This window comes from Mustela erminea, chromosome 9, assembly GCF_009829155.1.
Source record: "Mustela erminea isolate mMusErm1 chromosome 9, mMusErm1.Pri, whole genome shotgun sequence".
NCBI classification, from domain to species: Eukaryota; Metazoa; Chordata; class Mammalia; order Carnivora; family Mustelidae; genus Mustela; species Mustela erminea.
Window position 1 is genome coordinate 111,849,578 of NC_045622.1, and position 21,101 is coordinate 111,870,678.

The window sequence follows — 21,101 nt, forward strand, 5'->3', positions numbered from 1 at the left end:
CCGCCCCGGTGCGGCCCTGAAGGTCAGGAGGCGCTTTGTTCCGCGTGGCGGTCCGGCCGGCCGGCCCGCGCCCTGACCCCGAGGGGAGCGGCGGCCGCGGGGCCCCTTTGTTTCCGGGGCGCCGGGCTGTGCCTGCGGGAAGCCGCCCTGCGGGGCCGGCGCCCGCGGCGGTCCTGGAGCTCGGAGACGCCGGCGGCGCCCGCGGCGGTGCGTTTCCGCGGCCGGCCCGGGGCCCGCTTTCCCGGCGCGCCCGCTGCTGCGGCCGGCGGAGGGCCGGGTGGCGGCGACGAGACCCGCGCGTCCGCGGGGTGGGGGGCGGGGTCCCGGACGTGCGGCTGCGGGTGTGCCCCGCGCTCGGCTGCGAGTGCGCGGCGGGGCGGCCGGGGCGGGGGGCGGGGGGCCGCGGCGGCCGCGGCTCGCACGTGCGACCCGGTGCCCCGGCGCTGGCCCGCGAGGAGGGGGAAGAAGTTCCGCGGGGTCGGCTCGGTCCCGCGCGGGAGGGGTCGGGCCCGGCCACCGCGTCCCGCTCCGGTCTCCGGGCCCTTCCCGAGCGCGGGGTGCGTCCCGCAGTGGAGTCTGCGGACCTTCCGGCCCGCGGTGCGGGAGGCTGCGGCGGGAGGCCGGGCGGGCGACGCGGCCGGCGCGTGCCGGTCTCCGCGTCCCAGTGGGTGCTGCTCGGGCCGGGGAGGCTCCTGCTTTCGCGGCTGGGGTGAGGGATCCCGGCGCGGTGTCCGCGGGTCGCTGGAGCGGAGGCTGGTCCGTAGGAGCCTGTCGGCCGAGTCCGCCGCCCAGCACCTTGCGGGACGGGGGGTCCGGCGCGGCTGCGTCGCTGCGGGCTGTGGCTGCGGTCGTGGGGCCCTGCCCCCGGTGTGCTGAAGCCGGCGCCCTCCCAGCACTCGTGTCGGGCCGCGCGGCCGCCGGGCGGGACGTGTGCCGGCGTGCGGGGTGCTGCGCCTGCGGGCACAGAGCAGCGTGCGGGCCGGGCTGGGCGCTGTCTGTGCACAGCAGCCGTGCTGGTCGGCGAGCCGGGTCTCTGCCTGCGCCGGCTCACCTGGTCGGAGCGTGTGGGCAGGCGGGCGAGTGTACCTGGGCTGGTGGCCCGGCTCGCGCACAGCTCGCAGCTCTGTGCCCCGCGTGCGGACCACCCGCCTCTCTCTGCTGTTCTGGGTGCCGACGTGTTTGCCTGGGAGGCCGCCGCAAGGAGGAAGGACCCCAGCCGGCGTGTTGGTCCGGGCCGTGCGAGACGTCCTACCCAGCGTCTGGGGACAGCGTCCCTCCCGCCCGTCGGGCTCCAGCGGCCCCTTGGCGCCGGAGCGCGTCCGTGTGGGTGCTGAGCAGCCAGGGCCGGGGCTCACGTCCTCGGGCTTTTGTCCTGTGCAGCGGCTGGTGGTGCTGTCGTCCCCGGTGGAGGTGACTGCGGACGGGAAGTCGTCGGGGCGCGGTGGTTTAGGATTACTTGGCTTCGGAGGTTTTTTCTTGCTTCCTCTTTGTTGTCCACAGCGTTGAAATGGTTCAACACTGTTTTCAGACGCTGGTGTTGTACTGCCGAAGGTTTGGCCAGAAAACCTGACTGCCTGTGGCAGGGAGACACCTGACTGCCCCGGTGTCTGTGGGCGCGGGCGGAGCCGCCGAGTGCCGAGTGCCGGCGCCGTGGGGAGGCCTCTGGGCTCCGTCTGGAACTGCTGCCTCCGAGGCGCTCCCGAAGCAGGAAGCGTGTTGGGGCGTCCGCGGCACCAGGGTAGTGACCACGCGGCGTGGCCGCTCCGCCACGGGGAGGGGTCCTCGCAGCACGCGGCTGTCTCCCGGCCTTCCCTGTACTGTGATCCCTCCTGGCTTAGCAGGTACTCACGTCCCCAGGCCGCGGGGGTTTGTCCCACCCCGCGGCGGGGCCTTGGCAGTGGGAGTGAGGAGACGGTTGAGCGGACTGAGTGACACAGGTGTGTGATGGTGACAGCGCGGGTGGCTGCTGCTGCTCTCTCGAGCAGGTGCGGCGGCTGCCTCGGCCGTTCACTTGTACTTTCACGAGCAGTCCGTCGCCGGGTCGCGGAGTGTTTCTGTGGTACGAGTGGTGAGAGCACGCGGTGGCCGGGGCCGCTGGGCCACTCGCTGCGTCGCCTTCGGTTTCCTCTCGCCAGCGCACTCCCCGGCCGTTGAAACTAAATATGCTTCCGTTCCGGGCTCGCGGCCTCTGTGCGTGCGGTGCGTTCCGGTACCATCCGGGAGATCAGACGGTTTCCATCAGGTGTGTGGTGGGGAGGTCGACTGCGCACCTCAGCCGTGTGCATGTGAAGGTCGGTAAGGAGTAACACTTTCCGCCGGGGCTCTGCGCGGGGACCGGCTCTCGGTGCCGCGTGTCCGTCTGTCCCTTGCTTCGTGAGCCTTCGTCTGCGCCACACGCGGTTCCAGGTCCCGGGGCTCCGCGGCTAACAAAGCCAAGAGCCAGCCTCCGAGATGTCCGTAGCGGGAGACCGAGACCGATCAGGTTGCGGAGGTGCTCTTGAGAAGAAAGGTGGAGGAATACGGACTAGGGTGGGTGCGATTTTTCTAAAAGCTTTTCTTTAGAGCGAGCGGGAGGGGCGGGGGGAGTCTCACGTGCGGAGTCCGGAGCTGCGCGCGGGGCTCCATCTCAGGACCCCGAGATCATGGCCTGAGCCGACGGTGACGCTTAACCGACGGAGCCCCCCACGCGCCCCAGTTGTGGTTTGTAAGTGGGGTGAAGAGGGGAGATCACAGAGCGGCCGGACTTCGAAACGCCGGAGTGAGGGAAGCTTGCGACCGTCAGCCTCATTTGGTCGTGCACTGGTGAGCTGCGGAGAAGACGCGGAGCGAACCTGGACTTGCAGCCGCCCAGAGCCTCGGCCTGAGGAGAAACCGGGCGTCTGGTCAGGGAAGGGAACTAAGTTTTGTATTTTCTTCTGGAGAACCGAGGGCTTGGTGTCTTGCCAGCTTCTGAAGACGCGGTTGGTTTGCTGCTGTCCGGTGGCCGTTCCAGCTTGCAAGCGGGCCTGACGTCCTCCGGGGGTTCAGACGCTCCGCGGGAGAGACTCGGGTTGGGGGGGGGGTCCCTGACGCGGCTCAGGGGCACGCAGGGACCCCTCAGCTGCGAGTGACAAGCAGACCGTCTGGCCGCTGGGTCCTGCCCTGGCTCCGGCGGTTGCTCACTGTCCCCGTGGGACTTGTTCTTCAGTGGGAGACAGACTTGCATTGTTGATCCATCCTTTAAAAAAATGGTAATGGAACAGGAAAACACATGCAGAGGAACGATCCTCTGTATCTTAACCCCTGCCTGTAGTAACGCACTATTTGCTTATCTTAGTTCACCTGTAAACAAACATACGCTTCTTTATTTTATCTTTTTAAAGATTGATTTGAGAGAGTGCGCAGCCATGCAAGTCGGGGAGGGGGCAGAGGGAGAGAACCTTCAAGCTGCCTCCTGACCCGGCGCTCCGTCTCACTACCCATGAGATCGTGACCTGTGCCGGAATCCAGAGTCGGACGGATGCTCCGTCCGTTAAGCGACTCGGTTAAGCGATGGCCTTTGGCTCGGGTCGTGATCCCAGGGTTCAGGGATGGAGCCCCGCGTCCAGCTCCCGGCTCAGCCGGAAGTTGTCTTCCTCCTTTCCTGCTCACGCTGGGGGTTTTCCCTCGCTTGCTTTGTCTCGTCAAATAAATAAAATCTTAAAAAAAAACAAAAACCAAAACTTTTTCCGGATGTCCAAAAGAAAAGGAAAAACATATATTATCAATTATTATATACACTTGAAATCAGTTTGAATCCAACTTCAAGACTGTCTTCAGGAGCTTAGGAGCTGGGCGGTCTTTTTGCTGAGAATGTGAGCATAGTTAACAAGGACACTTTCCCTTACTGGAGAAACGTACGGAAGTTTTTTGGTTGTTTACTTTAGGCATGTCTTCACGCGTTTGCTTGCGTGTTGAACCCAACACAGTCACCTTCTCATGCTCCGGAGCATAATGATAGGCTGGATAAGAAATCTGCCGGTCAGGGCCATACGAAGGAGATCCGCAGCGTCCCAGGGCTTCATGTATTAGCCAGGTTTTCTGAGTGGAAACACTGGGGTTTCTTGCAAGGGGTACCCTGACCTTCTTAGATTAGATGGTTCCCTTGTCCTTTCTGATGTGGTCTCAAGCTAAAACACGATCCAGTCCTGGAGGACTTGGACCTTCACACCAGGGCTGATCACACTCCCTCTTAGGTTCATAGGGATCCCCGTCCCTCAGACTTTTACGTGAACCACGTGATTATGCTATACAGTTCATTAACACCACCCTCACTGAATAAAAATTGTAGACTGTAGTGAGATTCTGAAGTCTTACAGAGCCATTGGGCTACATTTAATTTTAGTTATTCAATTATTTCATGGAAAGACAGTGAGGACCTTTGACTTAAGACAGAGAATGTATGAAAACGTCGGTTATGTGAAGGATGACTGCATTCCCCGCTTTCTCCTCCTTTGTGTCTTAGAAATGGCCCAGCTCGAAATTACATGCTTACTGTAGCTATAGACTAAGTGTTGTGTGTTTGCTTCTTGCTTTTTTTTTTTTTTTTTTTTTAAGATTTTATTTATTTACTTGACAGACAGAGATCACAAGCAGGCAGAGAGGCAGGCAGAGGGGGAAGGGGAAGCAGGCTCCCCGCTGAGCAGAGAGCCCGATGCGGGGCTCGATCCCAGGACCCTGAGATCATGACCTGAGCCGAAGGCAGCGGCTTAACCCACTGAGCCACCCAGGTGCCCCAGTTTTGTTTTTTCTTAAGTAGGCTCCATGCCCAGTGTGCAGCCCAACCGGGGCTTGAACTCATGACCTTAGATCATGACCTGAGCTGAGGTCAAGAGTTGGATGCTTAACTAACTGAGCCACCCCGGTGCCGTATAGATTGTTTTTAAAATTAGGAATTTAGTTATATATGGATAATTTGCCATAAAGACTAAAAATTTTCCCCATGGAAACAATTTTTTTGTTTGGGTTAAAAATCTATAAATAGTGTTGTGAGGGATCTTACATAAGTAAAAGTAAAGCATTCGTTCATGCAGTCGTGGAAGTTTGGATGCCAGTCCAAGTTCAGAATTGTAGACTCAGTTGTTAGTGCTGGGAGGGGCCTGAACGACTGTATTCTTCTGTATTTTTGAATGTTCTTTCGCCTGGTGACCTGTTCGCATTTTAATACGATCGCCTCGAGGTGAAGCAGACCTTCAGATGAGGCTTCAGCATACCAGCATTAAAACACATGGATGGTTGTCTGTCTCAAGCCTGCAGATTGGGTAGTTCCTTGTTCCTTTCTATTTGAACTAGTCGGGATTGCTGGACGTGAAAATGGACAAGTAGAACTCTGGCTCATCTGTAATGTCACCAACCCGAGATCGGTTTTCCTTGTACGAAGGGAGAACTGTTGAGAGGACCTGGGTTTGCTGGTCCCTGCCAAGCAGCAGGCGGCGTGTCGCAGTTATAGAAGCCAGGGGAGGCCTGCAGCGGGCCGTGTGCTCTGGGCGCCTGGCCCGTGTCGTCGTGTGTCCGCAGCAGCCCCTCGGGAGGCCCCGTGGAGTTTGTGGGTGTCGGACCCCGGTTACACAGCTGGGAGACGGCGGGGTGGGCCTCCGAAGCAGGTCACTGTGTGTCCGCTGTGTTCTAGGTGTCGAGTCCTCGTTTGCTGCTGCTCAGTCCTCAGACACGGCCTCTTTCTGCTCGTGTCAGCTCGTTCTTGTGTTTGTGTTTGTCCTGCTGTCCTTGATGGAGCACTTTGCTTTGTTTTCGCCGGTGCTGTGTCGGGTTTAACTGAGCTGCTTTGTCATCGTGTCACCAGAAATAGTGTTCAATAGCACATGGCTTCACGTAGTTGGACATAAAGTGGATCATTATGTGAACGGAGTCTGTTACTTCGAAGTGGCGTCATTTTTCCGGAAGGTGAAGCTCTCTGGCTTGTGTCCTGCAGTGGGGCGTGCGTTCACTCAACAGCTCTGGTCCCAGACGCTGCTCAGGGCCCTGGGACCACACAGCGCACAGCCGAGGAGGAACATTGTTACTTCGCATTTTCCTAGACAGCGGCGCTCTCGGGAACGGTGCTGCAGTGCAGGATCCTGACTCTGACCGGGCTGTCGGTGGTCATTTTTCCCGTAGGACAGCAGCAGGCATCTTGAGTTAAGCTGGTGGAAGCGGCCGCAGGAAGTGAAGTGGTTGGTGGTGATAGGGAAAGGTCAGGAGGGTCTGGGTCTGAAATGTGCAAGGATGCTATTCTAAAACGGGACCAAAGGAGGTGAAATGGAGACTCTCACGCACATGCTTTCAGAAAAATACGACCGAGACTGATTTCCCACAAATCCTTGATTTATAGACGATAGAACTTCTTGTACCATTAGTGAGCGTCCGCCAAGGATCTCCTTATCTTTTGAGCCAGTGAACTCACTGGGTGACATTTTTGCTGGATTTTCCCCTTTTATAGTCTTCCCACAAAAGCGGTCTGCCCTAAACCTTTAGTAGTTGTGTAGCTCACTGCATTTTGCGTGTCCTGAATCACAGGTCCTCTGCTGTTCCTGCAGAAGCGCAACGTCTGGTAACTCAGCCTTGCCTCAGTTTACCTCTTTTCTTTCAGGTTAATATTACATGGTGTCAGGAGTGGGATCTGAAGGAGCCAGCCCCTGAGGAGCGACGACCCCCAGAATCGAACGAGGTACCCACATTTGAGCCTTTGTGCTCTTTGCTTCCACGAGTTGCCGTAACTGTCAGTTTGGGGAGTCTCCGTTAATCAAGCTCTCCCTTCTTTCGGGTGAGCCTCTCAGACTTGATTCAGGATTTGTCAGTCCCCTTTTTTCTCGACCTTATGATGGGGTCCAGTAATCTCAGTGTTCTAAGGGTGCCCCTCTTGGAGGAACCCTGGCCAGTTCTGTAGGCCTGTTTCTGCCTGTGTGTCTCAGTCCTCCTGAGAAGGGTAACTGAGGGCTCTGATGGCCATTATGGGGAACCTTTCGTCTTTTGAGACTTTTCTTTCTCCCAACTGAGTTAGAAGACCATGGCTACAAAATTTAAGAATTCCAGTGGAAGAGTTATTTTCATGAGTATCTGGAGGTTTCTAAAAGTGTTCAGGATTCTAAAGTTGCCTCCTTACAAAATATTGTTTCCAAACTGACTGAAGCAAATAAACAAGTAAAGATGGATAAAAATAAAGTGTCAGAGGCCTCTTTCTTGGTGCTAGCCAAGGTTCCCTCCTCCCCGCACGGCCCCGCCTCCTTCCGTATTCCTCCTGGCCTCCTCACCCCCCCTCTGTCCGATCGTCCTTTCCTTCCTGTCCCTGAAACCTCGTCAGCTTTAACCCGTTAAAACCTTCCCTTTCAAAACTAGATCTTCTGAGGATGCTGCTAAACCACCCCAAAGTGCTTGTGCCCCGTGGACAAAAGCTGAGCTTAGGGCTATAATTAAGGACCTCCCCAGGGTAACCGAGGGTCCTCATAGAGGGTGGAGGAATTCAGTATTGTAACCCTGACTTACGAGCCTGGTCTCTGATCTCTGTCAGTTCGCGTGCTTGTTGGAGAAGGTCAGGCCCGGTGCTGGATGAAAACAACCTAGGATTTCAGTCATACTAGCCACCAGCCCTTTTACGTGACCAAGCTCGCAGCATAGCCAAAAGGCCACATGAAGTGGTCCCTAGGGCTTTCCCCAAGCCCATGGACTAGAATAAGATTCCCCCACACACCCAGAAGCCTGCTGAATCTGTCTGTGAATGTTACGTGGCTATCCATGACTCTTAAGTTGTTTTCAAGGAGAATTCCAGGCTTCCCGTAGGTGTCGAGTCCACCCTGGTGGTGTCCTGCACGACCCTGCCGTTAGTGCAGACAGTCTGCCCACTGGAAATTGAAGTCCAAGCAGTTGCAAACCCTCCACGAGGCAGTGGCCAAACCCTCCCCAGTGATGGGACCCCAAGGGCCCATGAAGCCCATTTCCCAGCCTTGGGGGGGCGGGGAATTACTTAGAATGGGGTGACTACTCTCCAGTTTGGGGATGAATTTTCTCACCATTTCAGTTAACACTTGAACTGTTCTGTTAGTGCCCAATGCCAGATCACACTGTCCCTCCCTCAGAGTAGTGCATGTGCCGCTCGTGGGGCTCGGACAGACCACAGCATCGCCCTGTCTCTCAGCCCATGGCCTTTAAGCTGGGGTCTGTGCGAGACAGCCTGTCACTGCTCTTCAGTGGTCTGGTGCCTGTACGTCTGTCTAGGCTGAGCTGTCCCGGGGAAATACATGGCATGTCTTTTTTCCTTTCCCAAAGGGGAAATGGTGCTTGAGTTCAAGTCTAATACTCAGGAGCGTTCCGGCCCCTTTATTGCACTCTGCAAACCAAAGTAGACCAAACTTGGGGCTCGTCCCCACTGTTAAACCTGGTACCCCCATTCCTGGGGCAAAATCCTCCACAGAGCAAGGCAAATCCACAGTGTTCCTCCCATTAATATCTAGATCAGCCCTTCAGAATCTCTCCCAAGAATAAATCAGTACCCTGTAAGTCATAAAGAGGCCTGACCAGGGCATCAGGCCTAGAAGACAGTAAAGACTCATCATCCTTTGTATAGTCCTTGAAATATCCCTATTTTACCCATGAAAGTTCTGTGCCCAGGAATGGAGCTGGGTCGGGCACATTAAGGCAGTAAACACTGTAATTCCCCCACCCTGTTGTGTCTAATCCGTACGCACTGTTGGTTTCCAGCCCTGCTGTAGGAGGGGTCTTTTTTTTCCCTTTCTAAACTGTAGTGAAGTAACGGCAGTCCACTTTTTTAGTATTCCTTTTGATAGCGGTATATATAGAATGATAATGGCCCTTTGGCCTTTACCTGGGAAGGATAAGACTGTTCGCGGATAATCCTGCCTCAAGGGTTTACTGCGAGTTCTTCTCCACACAGAGCACAGCAGCCGACTTAAACGACGTGCTCTCGTCCGGAGGCTCATCTCAGCACAGATCCGTCACGGATTTCACTCTCTGCTTGCCTTCCCAAGGCTGCTGTCCAAAAGACCTGCTCACCTGTTAAAAATCTTAGTCATTAACAGGGACAAAAAATTGCCATTTGTTCAAACCTCTGGTTCAAGATTTAGGATAACTTAATCTCAGAATGGGAATACTTCCTGAAAGACTTCAGGATCCTGAAAGACTTTGGGGCATTTTAAACTTTCTGTACCCCAAGGTCAAATGTGAATTACAGGGTTTTCTTGGCTGGGGTCACAGTTGGATTCCAAACCTCTTAATAGCTGAGCCCCTTTGTGCCATACAAAAGAACACCAAACCGGACCCCGTTGTTTGGGATGACCAATGTATCTTCTCCTTCAAGACTTTGAAGGACGGTAGTAAGTCCACCTCTCCGCAGACACCCGGATTATCAGCTACGTTTTCCCTTTTGTAGATGAGAAGGAAGTAGGTGCCCTCAGATAACTTACCCCAAAACATGGGGCTATCACAGACCCCTAGGTTACTCTGGCCAACAGTTAGGTCCACTGCCTGAGGTTACATCCCCCTGCCTTAGAACTCTGCTTGCCACCACCCTTAGTCAAGGCTACTAAAGGGTTAGGGGATCTTCCTGAACTCTCTTGACAGTGTTGGGCCTGGTGAGGCTCTCTTGAAGTCACGCCACACCCAGTACCTTTCAGCAAGCTCTTTCCTCCTGTCAAGCCCTCTTACTGACCCCCACCCCATCACTCTTGTTCACGGTAGTAGTCTCAGTCCTGCCGCCCTTCTTCCCTCTTCCGCTGATGGAACTCCCCACGACGATCTTCCGCAGATCATCTGTTGACCCTATAAGAAACCCCTGTGATGCACAATGCTATTTCCTGGTTGACAGGTGACTCTTACCTGAACTGTGCAAGTGTGAGTTTCGTGCTGGGTATGTGATAACAGTTTGGAGGTTATTGAGGCTGGACTCTTACCTTTGGCCGCTTCAGCTCAAACCAGCTGAAATCGATGCCCTCACTTGAGCGTGTCTTTTAGCTGAAAGCAAGAGAGGAAATGCTGCTCCTGATTGTCCTTATGCCTTTGGAATGGCCCCTGATCTTAGAATCTTAGGGGAAACAACAGGGCTTCCTCAGTGCTCGTGGAGGTGAAATTAAGAATGGCTTCTGTGCCCAAAATCTAGTGGTTGCCAATCTAGTGGTTGCCCCCAGCAACTCTAACTGTTGCAAGTTAGAGGAAGCCAAAGGAATCTACCTCGCCAGTGCCCCCGTAAGAAATGCTGCCCTAAGAAATCCGTTGACCAAACTTCCGTCACGGCCCAGAAGACGGCTCCCGTGGCGAGGACCGAGGAATGACCAGGGAAGAGCAGAGCTGACCCGTGAAAGAGAGAAGCAGAGTTGGAGATCTGAAGGCTGTTGGTCCCACAAAGAGGAGGGACTCTGCTTTGTACCCAGTAAGATGCTGGTCCTTCCAGAAGTTCTAAAGCTTTCCTTATGGGCCACTGTGCCTGAATTAAACCATTGGACCCCCGAGGAATGATAACTTTACGGGTTAGTATTGGTGGGAAAACGCCAGCAAGGCCACAAAGAGCACCACCTGGTTGTTCCCCCTGACCTGAGTGCAGCCCAGGAAGTGTGTTGGCACCACTCCGGGACCGTTCGGGGCCTGGCAGGTGAATTTCATACATTCGCCTCATCTCCGGAAGTAAATATGTTCTGGCAGTAATTTGCGTGTTCTCACATTGCACTGGAGCGTTTCCATGTAGAAAGGTCACTGCCTCTTCCTTAAAGTCCTTTGAGGTAGGACTTTTCCCACTGGGGGAGTACCGTGGTGATCAGGAGACCCACATCCCTGGACCAGTGAGCGTTAGACGAGTGGGCTATGTGGCCAGTTCTGCATGTTTCTGCTCGGTAGCCTCGGACTTCAGGACTGGCCCCCGTACACAGAGAACTGAAGATCCAGTTTGCTAAGTTAGTTGAAACCCTCTAAACAGCTTGGCCCCAAGAACCGCTGCTGCTTCCTTGAAACCCTTACTCTGTCAGTGTCACAGACTCTCTCCTCGGAAGTAATGACAGGACGGCAGCGTACCCCGCTCCTGCTTCCTTGGACCCACAGCTAGAAAACGGGGACAGACTGGAGTATTACAAGGGTCTAATTAAATCCATCGAGAGTAATCACGCCGTGGTAGTGTAGGACAGTCTTTCCACAGCAAGTCCTGAGAGACAGGAGACGTTGGACATCACACCTCGCAGCCGGGCGCGCTCATCTGCTGGAGGAGGCATGTCCGTGAAGATGCACTGCAGCCTCGCTGCGAGGCTGCCTGCCAGCTGTTACCGAGGAAGCTCAGTGCCACCACGTTCCAGGAGACAGACTCCTGGATTCATGTGTGCCAGCTGAAAAGGCCGCCAAACCTGGGAGGACCTACATCCAAGCTGGTAGCTGAAAGCTAAAAATGTTCAAGGACTGAAATACATGACATTGGAAGCAGTCAGCCTCCCCAGGATACTGGGGTCAGTCCTGTAGCACCTCCCGCTTCGTGGAACTCTGCATTGCCCGACCGCTGAGTCCTGCTGTCTGAAGTTGTAATTGTCCCTTTGCTAGTCTCCTTGCCACTCCTTGGTTTGCCTGTAACGCACTGCTTTGTTCCCAGTCCACAAACACGTTTTGAGTCCACCGACCCTGCGCATTGCTGGGTTTGCCCTGGAGTGAGCAGTCATGATAAGCCCGGACTGGTGGCCTGGCCATTACCTCTAGAAGGATGGCAGAAGCTTTCTGCTGGAGATGACGGCCTTCCCCTCGTGCCTAGGAAGCCGTACACATTCTTCTGGTAGGGGGGCACCAGACGTCACAGCATTCCGTTGGGTGCTCTTCCCCGTAGAGGAATGCGTGCACTCAAGTCCATGCGTCTGCCCACGGCCTTTCTCTGTGTTACGCAGACAGTGACAGGACGAGCAGACGTCAAGGCTGCCTCCCAGGAAGCGCGTGTGACAACAGCGGTGCAGGACTCAAGATAAGTACGCTCCGCACGGGGATCGAAGCGACGACAAGGTCTCCGTTACCGTAGCTCTGTGTGAGGTACTGGGACCGGGAAGCCGAGGTGCTTCCTTTCAGTGGCGCCTCCTGAGCAGTTGCTCAACATGCTTTCTTCTGGGAAGAGCCCCAGATCTCCATTAGAACCTCACCCACAACCACCAGACTCCCTTGTTAGTCCAAATATATTGAAATTTAAGACATTCCTATAACCATTTCCATGGTGCTGAAAGCCCCCTTACTGCACGTCGGGTGGAAATGACTGTGCTTTGATCGTGAGGCCGTCTTTTTCATTCCAGGGGAAAGAACTGGGCAAAGGGGTCTACCTGACCTCCCATCTTTACAAAACACTAGGTACTTCTTTCTGCGCCCCCTGGATGCTGTGAAGTTGCTGCCCTCACTCCTGCTGCTGAAACCAGGAAACCCTCCTGGCACCCCTGAGTCCATTCTGGGGTTTTCTCCCGCTGTCTTAAAAGAGCACCTGGTAACAGGGACGGATAGCACTTTGGGTGCATGCCCACGAGTACCCCCCATAGATAAGGATCTGCCTGAGTCTTGTTCCCTTGTGGGTTGGGCCGCAGAATTTCTAAAGTCAACTCGGAACCTGTGGCTGTGGTACGGCCGTCACTGCTCCCGTTAGAGCTTCTCAGTGACCAGCCAAGCTGGAGAGTCTCCGTAGTGGGCTTCAAAACCACAGTCCCGTGCCTTCACCCTCCACAGCAGGGAGGGCAGGAATGCCATTTTTGTATTAACAAATTGTAGGAAATGGTGCAAGAATGAAAAGTAACAAACGGTAATATCAGACCCTGAACTGAAATAAGCCAGGTTCCCGGGGACCTGGGACGCTTTAGTCTTATTAAATACGGGCGGCTGGGGAAGCTGGTCGAGGGGGGTTTGCAGCCAGAAGCCGTAAGTGAACCTTCGACCGTGGGTATAACCCTCCAAGACGCAGGCATAAACTAAGGGTGGTTTTCCCTCCCAAGATTTCTGAGGCTCGAGTGGGAGACACGTGACTGGCTTCCCCCATTTCTCGACTGTTGGCTGTTCAGGTGAGGCCCGATACCCTCTTGCCGATCCCCTCCTGTGAGGGACAGACATCTGAGGATGTCCCTTCAGTTCGGGGGCCGCCATCCACTCACAGCTGCGGGCCCCTCTGACCAGACCAGCCCCCCAGGGCCTTCTGTGAAAGATGTGGGCAGAGGGGACATCTGGAGGACTTGAACCTAAAACGGAACCGAAGGCTTTGAAGTGGAGAATCTGATACGGAACAGTGAGCTAGAGGACTGTCCGGCCGCCGGCCCTTGGGCGCTTGACCGACAGCAGATGGAAGCGGCCTCCAGCCAGGGAGTGACCGCCGCCGTGAGCCTCTTCCCACCCTGCAGCTGTTGCACTTGCCACATGGCTCCTGGCCGGATCGCCCCCTCCCGTGCAGAAAAGCCGCCTGCTCTGGCCCTTCAGCTGACTCGCCCATAGCTCCCGACGCCAGTTCTGTGCTTTTCCCAAGTCAGCTCTCTCGCCGGCCATCAAGCTTGCCTGGGTCTATGTCCTTTGTCATAGGTGATAGAAACCCGGGTCCACATCCTAGTAGCCAGATGACCTTGGGACAGGCATGCTGCCTTGACCGGCCTCTGTGTCCTCTGCCACACACATGGGACGTTGCCTCCCTGGCAGGGTTGTCGCTGGGTAGAAGATGTGGGAAAGCACCTGTCCCACGGGGCCCTTGCTAGTAGAAGAGGTGTTAGGTTTGGGGGTGGCTTGCCTGGGTGCTGCCGATGTGGGGAAAGACCGGAGCCTGTCGCTGAACCAGCCGGGACGGCGGCTTGTGCCAAGCAGACTCTTGCCGGCCGCCGGTGTGTGTCTGGCCGCCAGGCCTTGCTGCCTGCGTCTGTTCCACGGGGCACGCGGCTCGGGTCGGCAGGAGGTTCTGGAATCCGCCTGTGCTCTCACCCGGAAGGCCTGCTGCTGTGGTCCTCCCACCGCGTGAGTGATGGATCGGTTCCCCGGGCCGCCTGAGCCGCAGAGGTGCGTGGTCAGGGGGAGCCAGCGGGGCTCAGCAGCCGGCAACCAGGAGGCCAGGACGGCAGCTCTGAGGCTGCTGTCGTTGGCTGTTTTCTTGAAGTCTTCCCTGCCTGGTACTTGTCGCGTGGTGCGTGGGGGACAGCAGAAGGGGAGCGTGGGGCTACTGTGGCTGTGGCTGTGGCCGTGGCCGGACGCCGTCGGAGAACCTCAGAGGAGCGGGAGCTGGGGTCAGCGTTGAGGGAGATGCCTAGAAGGGCCCCGGATTCCGGGTTCTGTTGGGGGAACTCGGGACTCAGCCGCAGGTGCTGGGTAGCACTAAGGAGTCTTCAGAGCCCTCACTGACCATGGGCACGTGTGGGGGCGGGCGGGCGGCCGCCTCTCACGGAACGTTCGTATCGCTATTGTGCGCCTTCTGGGCTTATCAGCAAAAACCAAAATAGCCAAAGAAAAATGCAATTGAGTGGGAAACGGAACAGGTGCAGACCGTAAATTCCAGTCGGAGCTGCTCTCCTTAGACGTGGGGGTTTCGTTGTTCCCGGTTGTGGTGGAGAGCTCGAGTCCTGCTCGGGGACGTGAGCATGTGAGCCCGGGCCGGCGCTCGGGACACCGCCAGGATGCCACTGGGACGCGTGTGCTCTACGTGTGAGAGGCGGAGCGTCCCCACCTCCGACTGGTGTCACGTTCGTCAGGGTTTTGAGACTTCACTAATCACGAGTTCTCTTGAAGGAGTAAATGTCCATGATTCACTTTAATGTTTATAGGTAAGAAACCATCTAATTTGGAGAGTCTTGTGTGTGTCTTGTAAACGTGGGGTCGTACCGAGTGTCACTTGTTCGTACATAGCACTGCCATCTCCAGTGTGGGAGTAAGAGAACACACAAAACCAGTGACCTTTGAAATCCTGGGGCTTCTGCATGGCTCCACTGGTCAAGCGTCCAGTTCTTGGTCTCAGCTCAGGTCTTGATCTCGGGGTCATGAGTTCAAGCCCCGTGCTGAACTCCCCCCCTCCCAGGCGTGTGGAGCCTGCTTCAGAAAAATAATAACGGGTGCCGGGGAGACTCAGTCAGTCGGGGGCCTCCCTTCAGCTGAGGTCATGGTCCCAGGGTCCTGGGATCAAACCCCGCGTCGGGCTCCCTGCTCAGTGAGGAGCCTGCTTCTCCCTCTCCCTCTGCTGTTCCCCCTGCTTGTGCTGTTTCTCACTCTCTGTCAGATAAGTCTTAAAAAAATAATAATAATAGTAGTGATAATAGAATTAAAACCCACTTGTGACTTCAAGTGTGAAAGATAATAGAAGCACTAGTAAATGCTTTGAAGAGTTCTGGGATCATTGGCCTCCTAGCATAAACATATGTCCCTGTTGCTGAAGCTTATTAGAGAAGGCAAATTAGAACTGATTAGTATTCCTTTGAACTCTGGTCATTTTAGCACCAAAAAGAGAGTTTGTTCCTTTGTTTTTATTGAGCCAAGTATGCGTGCACTGAAATGCATAGATCTAAGTGTAAGATTTGATGAACTTGACAAGTGTGTATACCGTGTATATACCCAAGAAACCCAACAGTCCGTTTAAGATCTAGACATTCCATCACCCCAGAAAGTTCCCTCCTGCTCCTCCTGGTGGACCCTCATCCCCCATAGACAGCCAGTGACTGCTACAAGCACCCTAGAAAGTTCATTGTGAATATTCGGCAATGTTAATTGTTATAACTCTCTTAATTTGTAGGAGACCAAAACACTCAGATGGCAGATAACAGGTAAGCCAAAATGAACTTGCTAATTGGGACTTAAGTTTTAGTTGAAGAGCATGAGCCTAGACACCCATGAGGAAATGTCATAGAAGCTCTGGTGGGACGGCTTCCCTCCCCCGCTGTGTTTGAGCCCATGAAGGAAGGGGCTTCGCACAGGGGAAGTGTCTCAAGCATCGATACCGAGAACGCTTTCGTGGGAAGTGACCACGTTGCTGGCCGAGAGTGGCTGGACACCGCCCTCACATCATTGGCCTCTGGGGGGTTGAGTGAGAGAGAGATTTTGTTTCGTGGCTCGTCCTGAAAGCCGCAGTTGGTGCTGCGCAGTATTTGACGTGGTGTAATTTTGGTGAGGGAAGCCATGTCCAGGCGTCTTGGAAAACTGATGCACCTGTTTTCATGACGTCTCATTGTTGGTAGACTTTCTGTGGTGAGCTTACACAGCCACCGTGGGCACTGTGTCCTGAAAACTCGGTAAGGTAGCTCTTCGATCCCGTTGGCCGCCGACCACAGTGTAGCATGCGTGTTGGTCGGCTAGTGGGTTCGGTTTGAGGGTGCGGAGCAGAGTTTTGGGGGCAGAAACTAGAAGTAAAAACTAAGCAGCTTTGGCCAGGGTTGGAAATGAGAACTTTGGGGCGCATTGGGGTAGCAGTGGGGTGCGTTCAGTGGTAGGTGGTTTTTGTTTTATTTTGTTTTTAATAACCAAAACATACCTCATAGATACACCCGTGTGTCTGTAGTTCTGTCCAAGTGTGAAGTTGTTGTAGAGCTGCCTCTTAATGTGTTGCACAAGGAAAATGCCCTTGAACTCTTTGGAACGTCTTGATAGCTAATACGTAACGTACGGTCTTAGTTTTTCAGACGGTGTTCCTTCAGACGCCTTGGAGGCTGCTAAAAATGCAAGTCACACAGGTCAGTTCACGGCCCGTGGGGAAGGGCCCCGCGGGAGAGTCCGCGCGCAGAGCAGGGTGGCCTCCGCTCTTGCGCTCGTGCTCGCGACAAGCCAAGTCATCCACGTGAAGCATCGCTGGGCTTCGGGGGTTTGGGGAAGTCGGAGTCGTTCACGTGAACAGTACTTCCCGTAAAACCTTCCATGGCAGGAGCTTCGGGCTTTCCAGAAGTAGGCTAGCCAGCACGGCGGGCCTCCTTGGGCCCACTGCCGCGCAGGGCCCGCGGGGCTCAGCCGGGGACCGATCGTTTCCATGTGTCCTTAGTTCTTCCCCGATCCTCCTGGAGCAAACCAGACTCCATGTCATTTTGTCCCTCAGTTCATAGATGTGTTCTTTTTTCGCCTTCTTAAAAATTTATTAGATCTCTACCCTTTTCCCCTTTAAACTGTTTGAAAGCAAGTTGGGGGTATCTTGACTTTTTTCTCCTAAAACAGTTTCGTGTAAATTTCCTAGAAACCAGGATGAATGCCTCTAACCCCAACACTGTGACCACAACCAAGAAATGCAGCATTTACACAACACTGTCGTTGTGTGAACACAGAGTTGTGTTACTGTTGCCCCGCCATTCTCAGCTGCTATTTTTTAGCCGTAGCCCCCAGCCAGTGGTGACGTCCCGAATCTAGTTCCGTGTCCCTTATTCTAGAGCTGTTCTCCTGCCTATTTACCCTTCCCTGCGGTGACACAGTGGCAGACTGTGCAGGCCGGCTGTCTTGGAGAACGGCCAGGCTCTGGATTGGTCGGGTGGTTTTCTTCGCATTAGATTCAGACTGCCGCATAGTGACCTGCTGCCGGGGAGCACACTGGGGTCGTGGCCAGGGATCCCGAGATTGAGGACTTGGGGAAGGTCAGCCTTCCCCTTGTGAGGGTCTCTTCAGTAAGTGACCCGTCGGTCATCCTGTGGACATCCTGTTCTCCCCGAGACATACTAATGATGCTTGTGGAATCAGGAATGACGTTGGTGTTTGCACGGGGCACTTTTCTAAGTATGGCAGTCTGACTGCGTATTACAGCTGTCAGAGACGGCCTTTCCCTCTCCCAGCCCCTACTTCAGTGTTCTAGATCCTTCCTCCTTCAGGGTTTCATCAGTGCCATCAGTACTCTTTTTGGTGTGCAAATGGTCCCATGTGGCAGTGCAGGTCTTTTCAGACTGGCTTCTGTGACGTTTGCCTTGTCCTCTTGAGCTTTGAGCACCTCGTAGCTTTCTCATGCTCCATTTTTCCTTGAACTCTTGCTCTGGACCTGGAGTATACCATTTCTGCAAGGGGCCCTGTTCCTTTCAGTAGGGGGAGATGGATAAAAACCAGAATATAAATGCTAGGTGTTCACTGTTTCTAGGCCTTTCAGTGGCAGGAGCTAGAGAAGATGCGTGTCTGTGTGGTGTGGTATTTACGGATTGTACGCATGCCCCGTTGTATGCGTACAGAACTGCAGAGGTGAAACCACCCAGTGCTTCCTGGTAGCCGCGCTGTATAACTAACATGTTGGAATTGGCTTGCCTGCTTGGTGTCCTTTGCTTGCCCATGTGACTTCAGTACAGAAGGGTGGGGAGAGCTCCCAGGCACCTTTGGAGTTAGGGGAGGGTGCTAAATTAGGGTTCCTGGCCAGTGGGAACGAGCAGGCGTCAGTTCAGCAAACACTGAGCATCTCTGCCATGGGCCTTTGCTGTGTCGTGCCACTGTTGGTTACGGTGGAGGAAAAGACCTCCCTTCCCCTTCAGTGTCTTGTTCGTTCGTTGGGAAACCGTGATGTGTGTGGGCCACCAGCACAGTGTGGGGGAGGAGGCCAGTGATTTGGGGAGGGGGTAGTGAGGGAGTGCGGTGTGGAGGGGGTGGTTTGGGCAGAAGGGCAGTGTAGTTCAAGGTGGAGGCCAGAACTTGCACTTCCGGTGCACCAGGAGCCAGTGCATGTAGGACCTCCTGGGACATGAGCTGGGCCACCAGTAAGCACTTCTGTCCCTCAGAAGACATCGTTGCCTTCTCCCTGTCCTTGGTTTCTGGGCCCCCTTAGGTCTGGGGAAGAGAAGGGGAGGTGGCAGGAGATAGGCCCCTGAACTGGGAGGTGATGGCATCTTTGGGAGGTATGCGGCTTAAACAGCTGAAGCAAGAACCAGAGCTCACTCCCTGGCTGCCCTTCAGTGCATTTCTGACTGCCCGCTCGGCTGGGTAATGGGTACTGGGGTACTGGGTAATGGGGTACTCGAAAGGTAATGCCTTTAGAGTACATTTGAAGGGGCGCCTGGAGGGCTCAGTCAGCTAAGTGTCCGACTCTTTATTTCAGCTCACGCCATGATTTCAGGGTCACATGATCAAACCCCAGCTCAGGCTCTGTGCTAGGCAGGGCGTCAGCTTGAGATTCTCTCCTTCCCTCCCCCTTCCCCCCATCCAGAAAAAAGTAAAATAAATTTTTAGTATTTTCAAAACATGTTTTTAAGAAGCCACTTGCTACATGTAGAAGTTAAAGTGAACCGTCAAAGCTGGGGAGGTCCGTGCTGATGGTTTTGTCCCCTTGGTTGTTCTGTGTTGGGCGTGTCTTAAATATTCTGGCCTTGTTTTTACCTCTTAATAGAAAAGCTCACTGATCAGGTGATGCAGAATCCTCAAGTTCTGGCAGCTCTACAGGAGCGGCTTGACAGTGTCTCCCACACTCCTTCCAGTTACATCGAGACGTGAGTATGACGTGCCTGCGACTCGGTACAACTCAAGAAGCAAAGGCGAAAAGACCGATTTCCTGGTTCCTTGGAATAGGAATACACGTTCCGCGTTGAGCAGATTTTGGGTGCTGAGAAGCAGGCACTGGGTTCCAAAGAGGAGCGCCTGGGCTCGGCAGGTGGCAGAGATGCAGGCCTGTGGTGGGGGGCTGCAGCGGGGGGAGTTGGCTAGCCACAGGGCTTTTGGGCCCGGCTCAGGGTGGCAGGGTGCTGGCTTCCAGCTGACTCTCCGCAGGCCGACGTCGTGGTACTGTGAGGGAGTGGGAGAGTTGAAGGTGATCATGGGCTCTCTAGTTTGCTGGCTAGACTCCGGGTGAGTGGGGTGGCTTTCACACCGAGGGAATGCCGGGGCGGGGAGCGAGGTTTCATGGACTAGGACTAGGCCTGTGTTAGACGTACTACATGGTACGTGCCTGTTGGGGGCACGGTGTGGAGTTATTTTAACTGATTGGGGGACAGCTGGACGTAGGATATCAGGGTCCAGTTTGCTTAAAATCGTTTGTTGTTTTTACTCTGTTAGGAAGACGAGGAAAGATAAAAGAAAATCGTAATTGTGTGATTAATGCAGAAGAGAAATAGTGGTGTTTCTGTGTGTTTCCCATTTCATTAGGTCCTCAGTGTGCTTCCTCCTTGTTCTCCTAGAGATAGGACAGTAGTTTAGGGGTCTTGGTAAAGGACCTTTACCCTGAGGTGGCTCTGGGTAGGGTGGCAGGGTCCTTTGATGTAAGGCTGTTCCAGTGTTTATTCTAAACAGTGCTGCATGTCGGAGCAGCTAGGACTCTGCATGTTGTCAGAGGAAGGGTAGAGTACTCAGGCTACTGCTAGTCCCACTTTGAGGGCTCAGCCCAGGTGGACACTGCCCAGGAGGGCTGTATGGGTCTGTGATGAGGCCCAGAGATCTCTTTGTTCTAGATGGTGACCGAGGGCTTCAGGCTAAACATGGAGTTTTGATGGGTTAAAAGAGGGTATGTTTCTTCTGATGTATAAAAGTAATGCATACAAACGGAAATGTTTCTAGACTATAGAAAAGTACTGGGGTGCCTGAGTTGATCATCCGGCTCTTCATTTCGGCTCAGGTCCCAGTTTCAGGATTGTAAGATTGAGCCCCGTGTCCGGCTCTGCTCAGCATGGAGTCTGCTTGTCCCTCTCCCTCTGCTCCTCCCTTTCTCTCTCTCTCTCTCTCTCTCTCTAAAGTAAATAGAGGGCGCCTGGGTGGCTCAGTGGGTTAAGCTTTTGCTCTCAGCTCAGGTCACGATCTCAGGGTCCTGGGATCGAACCCTGCATCGGGCTCTCTGCTCAGTGGGGGGGCCTGTTTCCCCCACCCCCTGCCTCTCTGCCTACTTGTGATCTCTTTTTCTTTGTTAAATAAATAAATAAAATGTTTTAAAATTTTCTTAAATAAATAAATCTTAAAAAAAAAGAAAAGAAAAGAAAAGAATGTCGAGAAGTATCAAAAGGCAAAGAATCTCAAAGTTACCCGACCATGGAAGGGAACAGACCCCACTTACTTGTCTGTGTTGTGTCTGATTTTCCCCTTAGTGTAGCAGCATGAACCCTTCACCCGGTGCTGAAGATCCTCTGGAAACACAACTCTGGACAGGCTGTGGCCTGCTCCTGTCCAACGTGCCATTGTTCTCAGTTGTTCGCTTCTACAAGTAATGCCCCAGGGGACCCAGCAGCACGCGAGTGTTAGCATAAGTTCCCGGAAGGACA

The 21,101-nt window shown here is 54.5% G+C and overlaps 1 protein-coding gene across 5 annotated transcripts in view; it reads left to right on the top strand.

The window, feature by feature from the left end:
- NAP1L4 (nucleosome assembly protein 1 like 4) overlaps positions 1-21,101 on the top strand; it is a 43,020-nt gene that overhangs the window by 370 nt on the left and 21,549 nt on the right. For 2 of the 5 annotated variants that reach the window (XM_032358142.1, XM_032358141.1), the window contains exons 2-6: positions 6,605-6,682; positions 12,270-12,324; positions 15,710-15,740; positions 16,585-16,643; positions 19,247-19,346. In XM_032358142.1, coding sequence (XP_032214033.1) covers positions 6,605-6,682; positions 12,270-12,324; positions 15,710-15,740; positions 16,585-16,643; positions 19,247-19,346 — 323 coding nt within the window. Of the gene's footprint in view, positions 1-6,598; positions 6,683-12,269; positions 12,325-12,953; positions 13,020-15,709; positions 15,741-16,584; positions 16,644-19,246; positions 19,347-21,101 lie in introns of those variants that run through there. The other 3 variants (XM_032358144.1, XM_032358143.1, XM_032358145.1) reach the window with 3 other exon arrangements.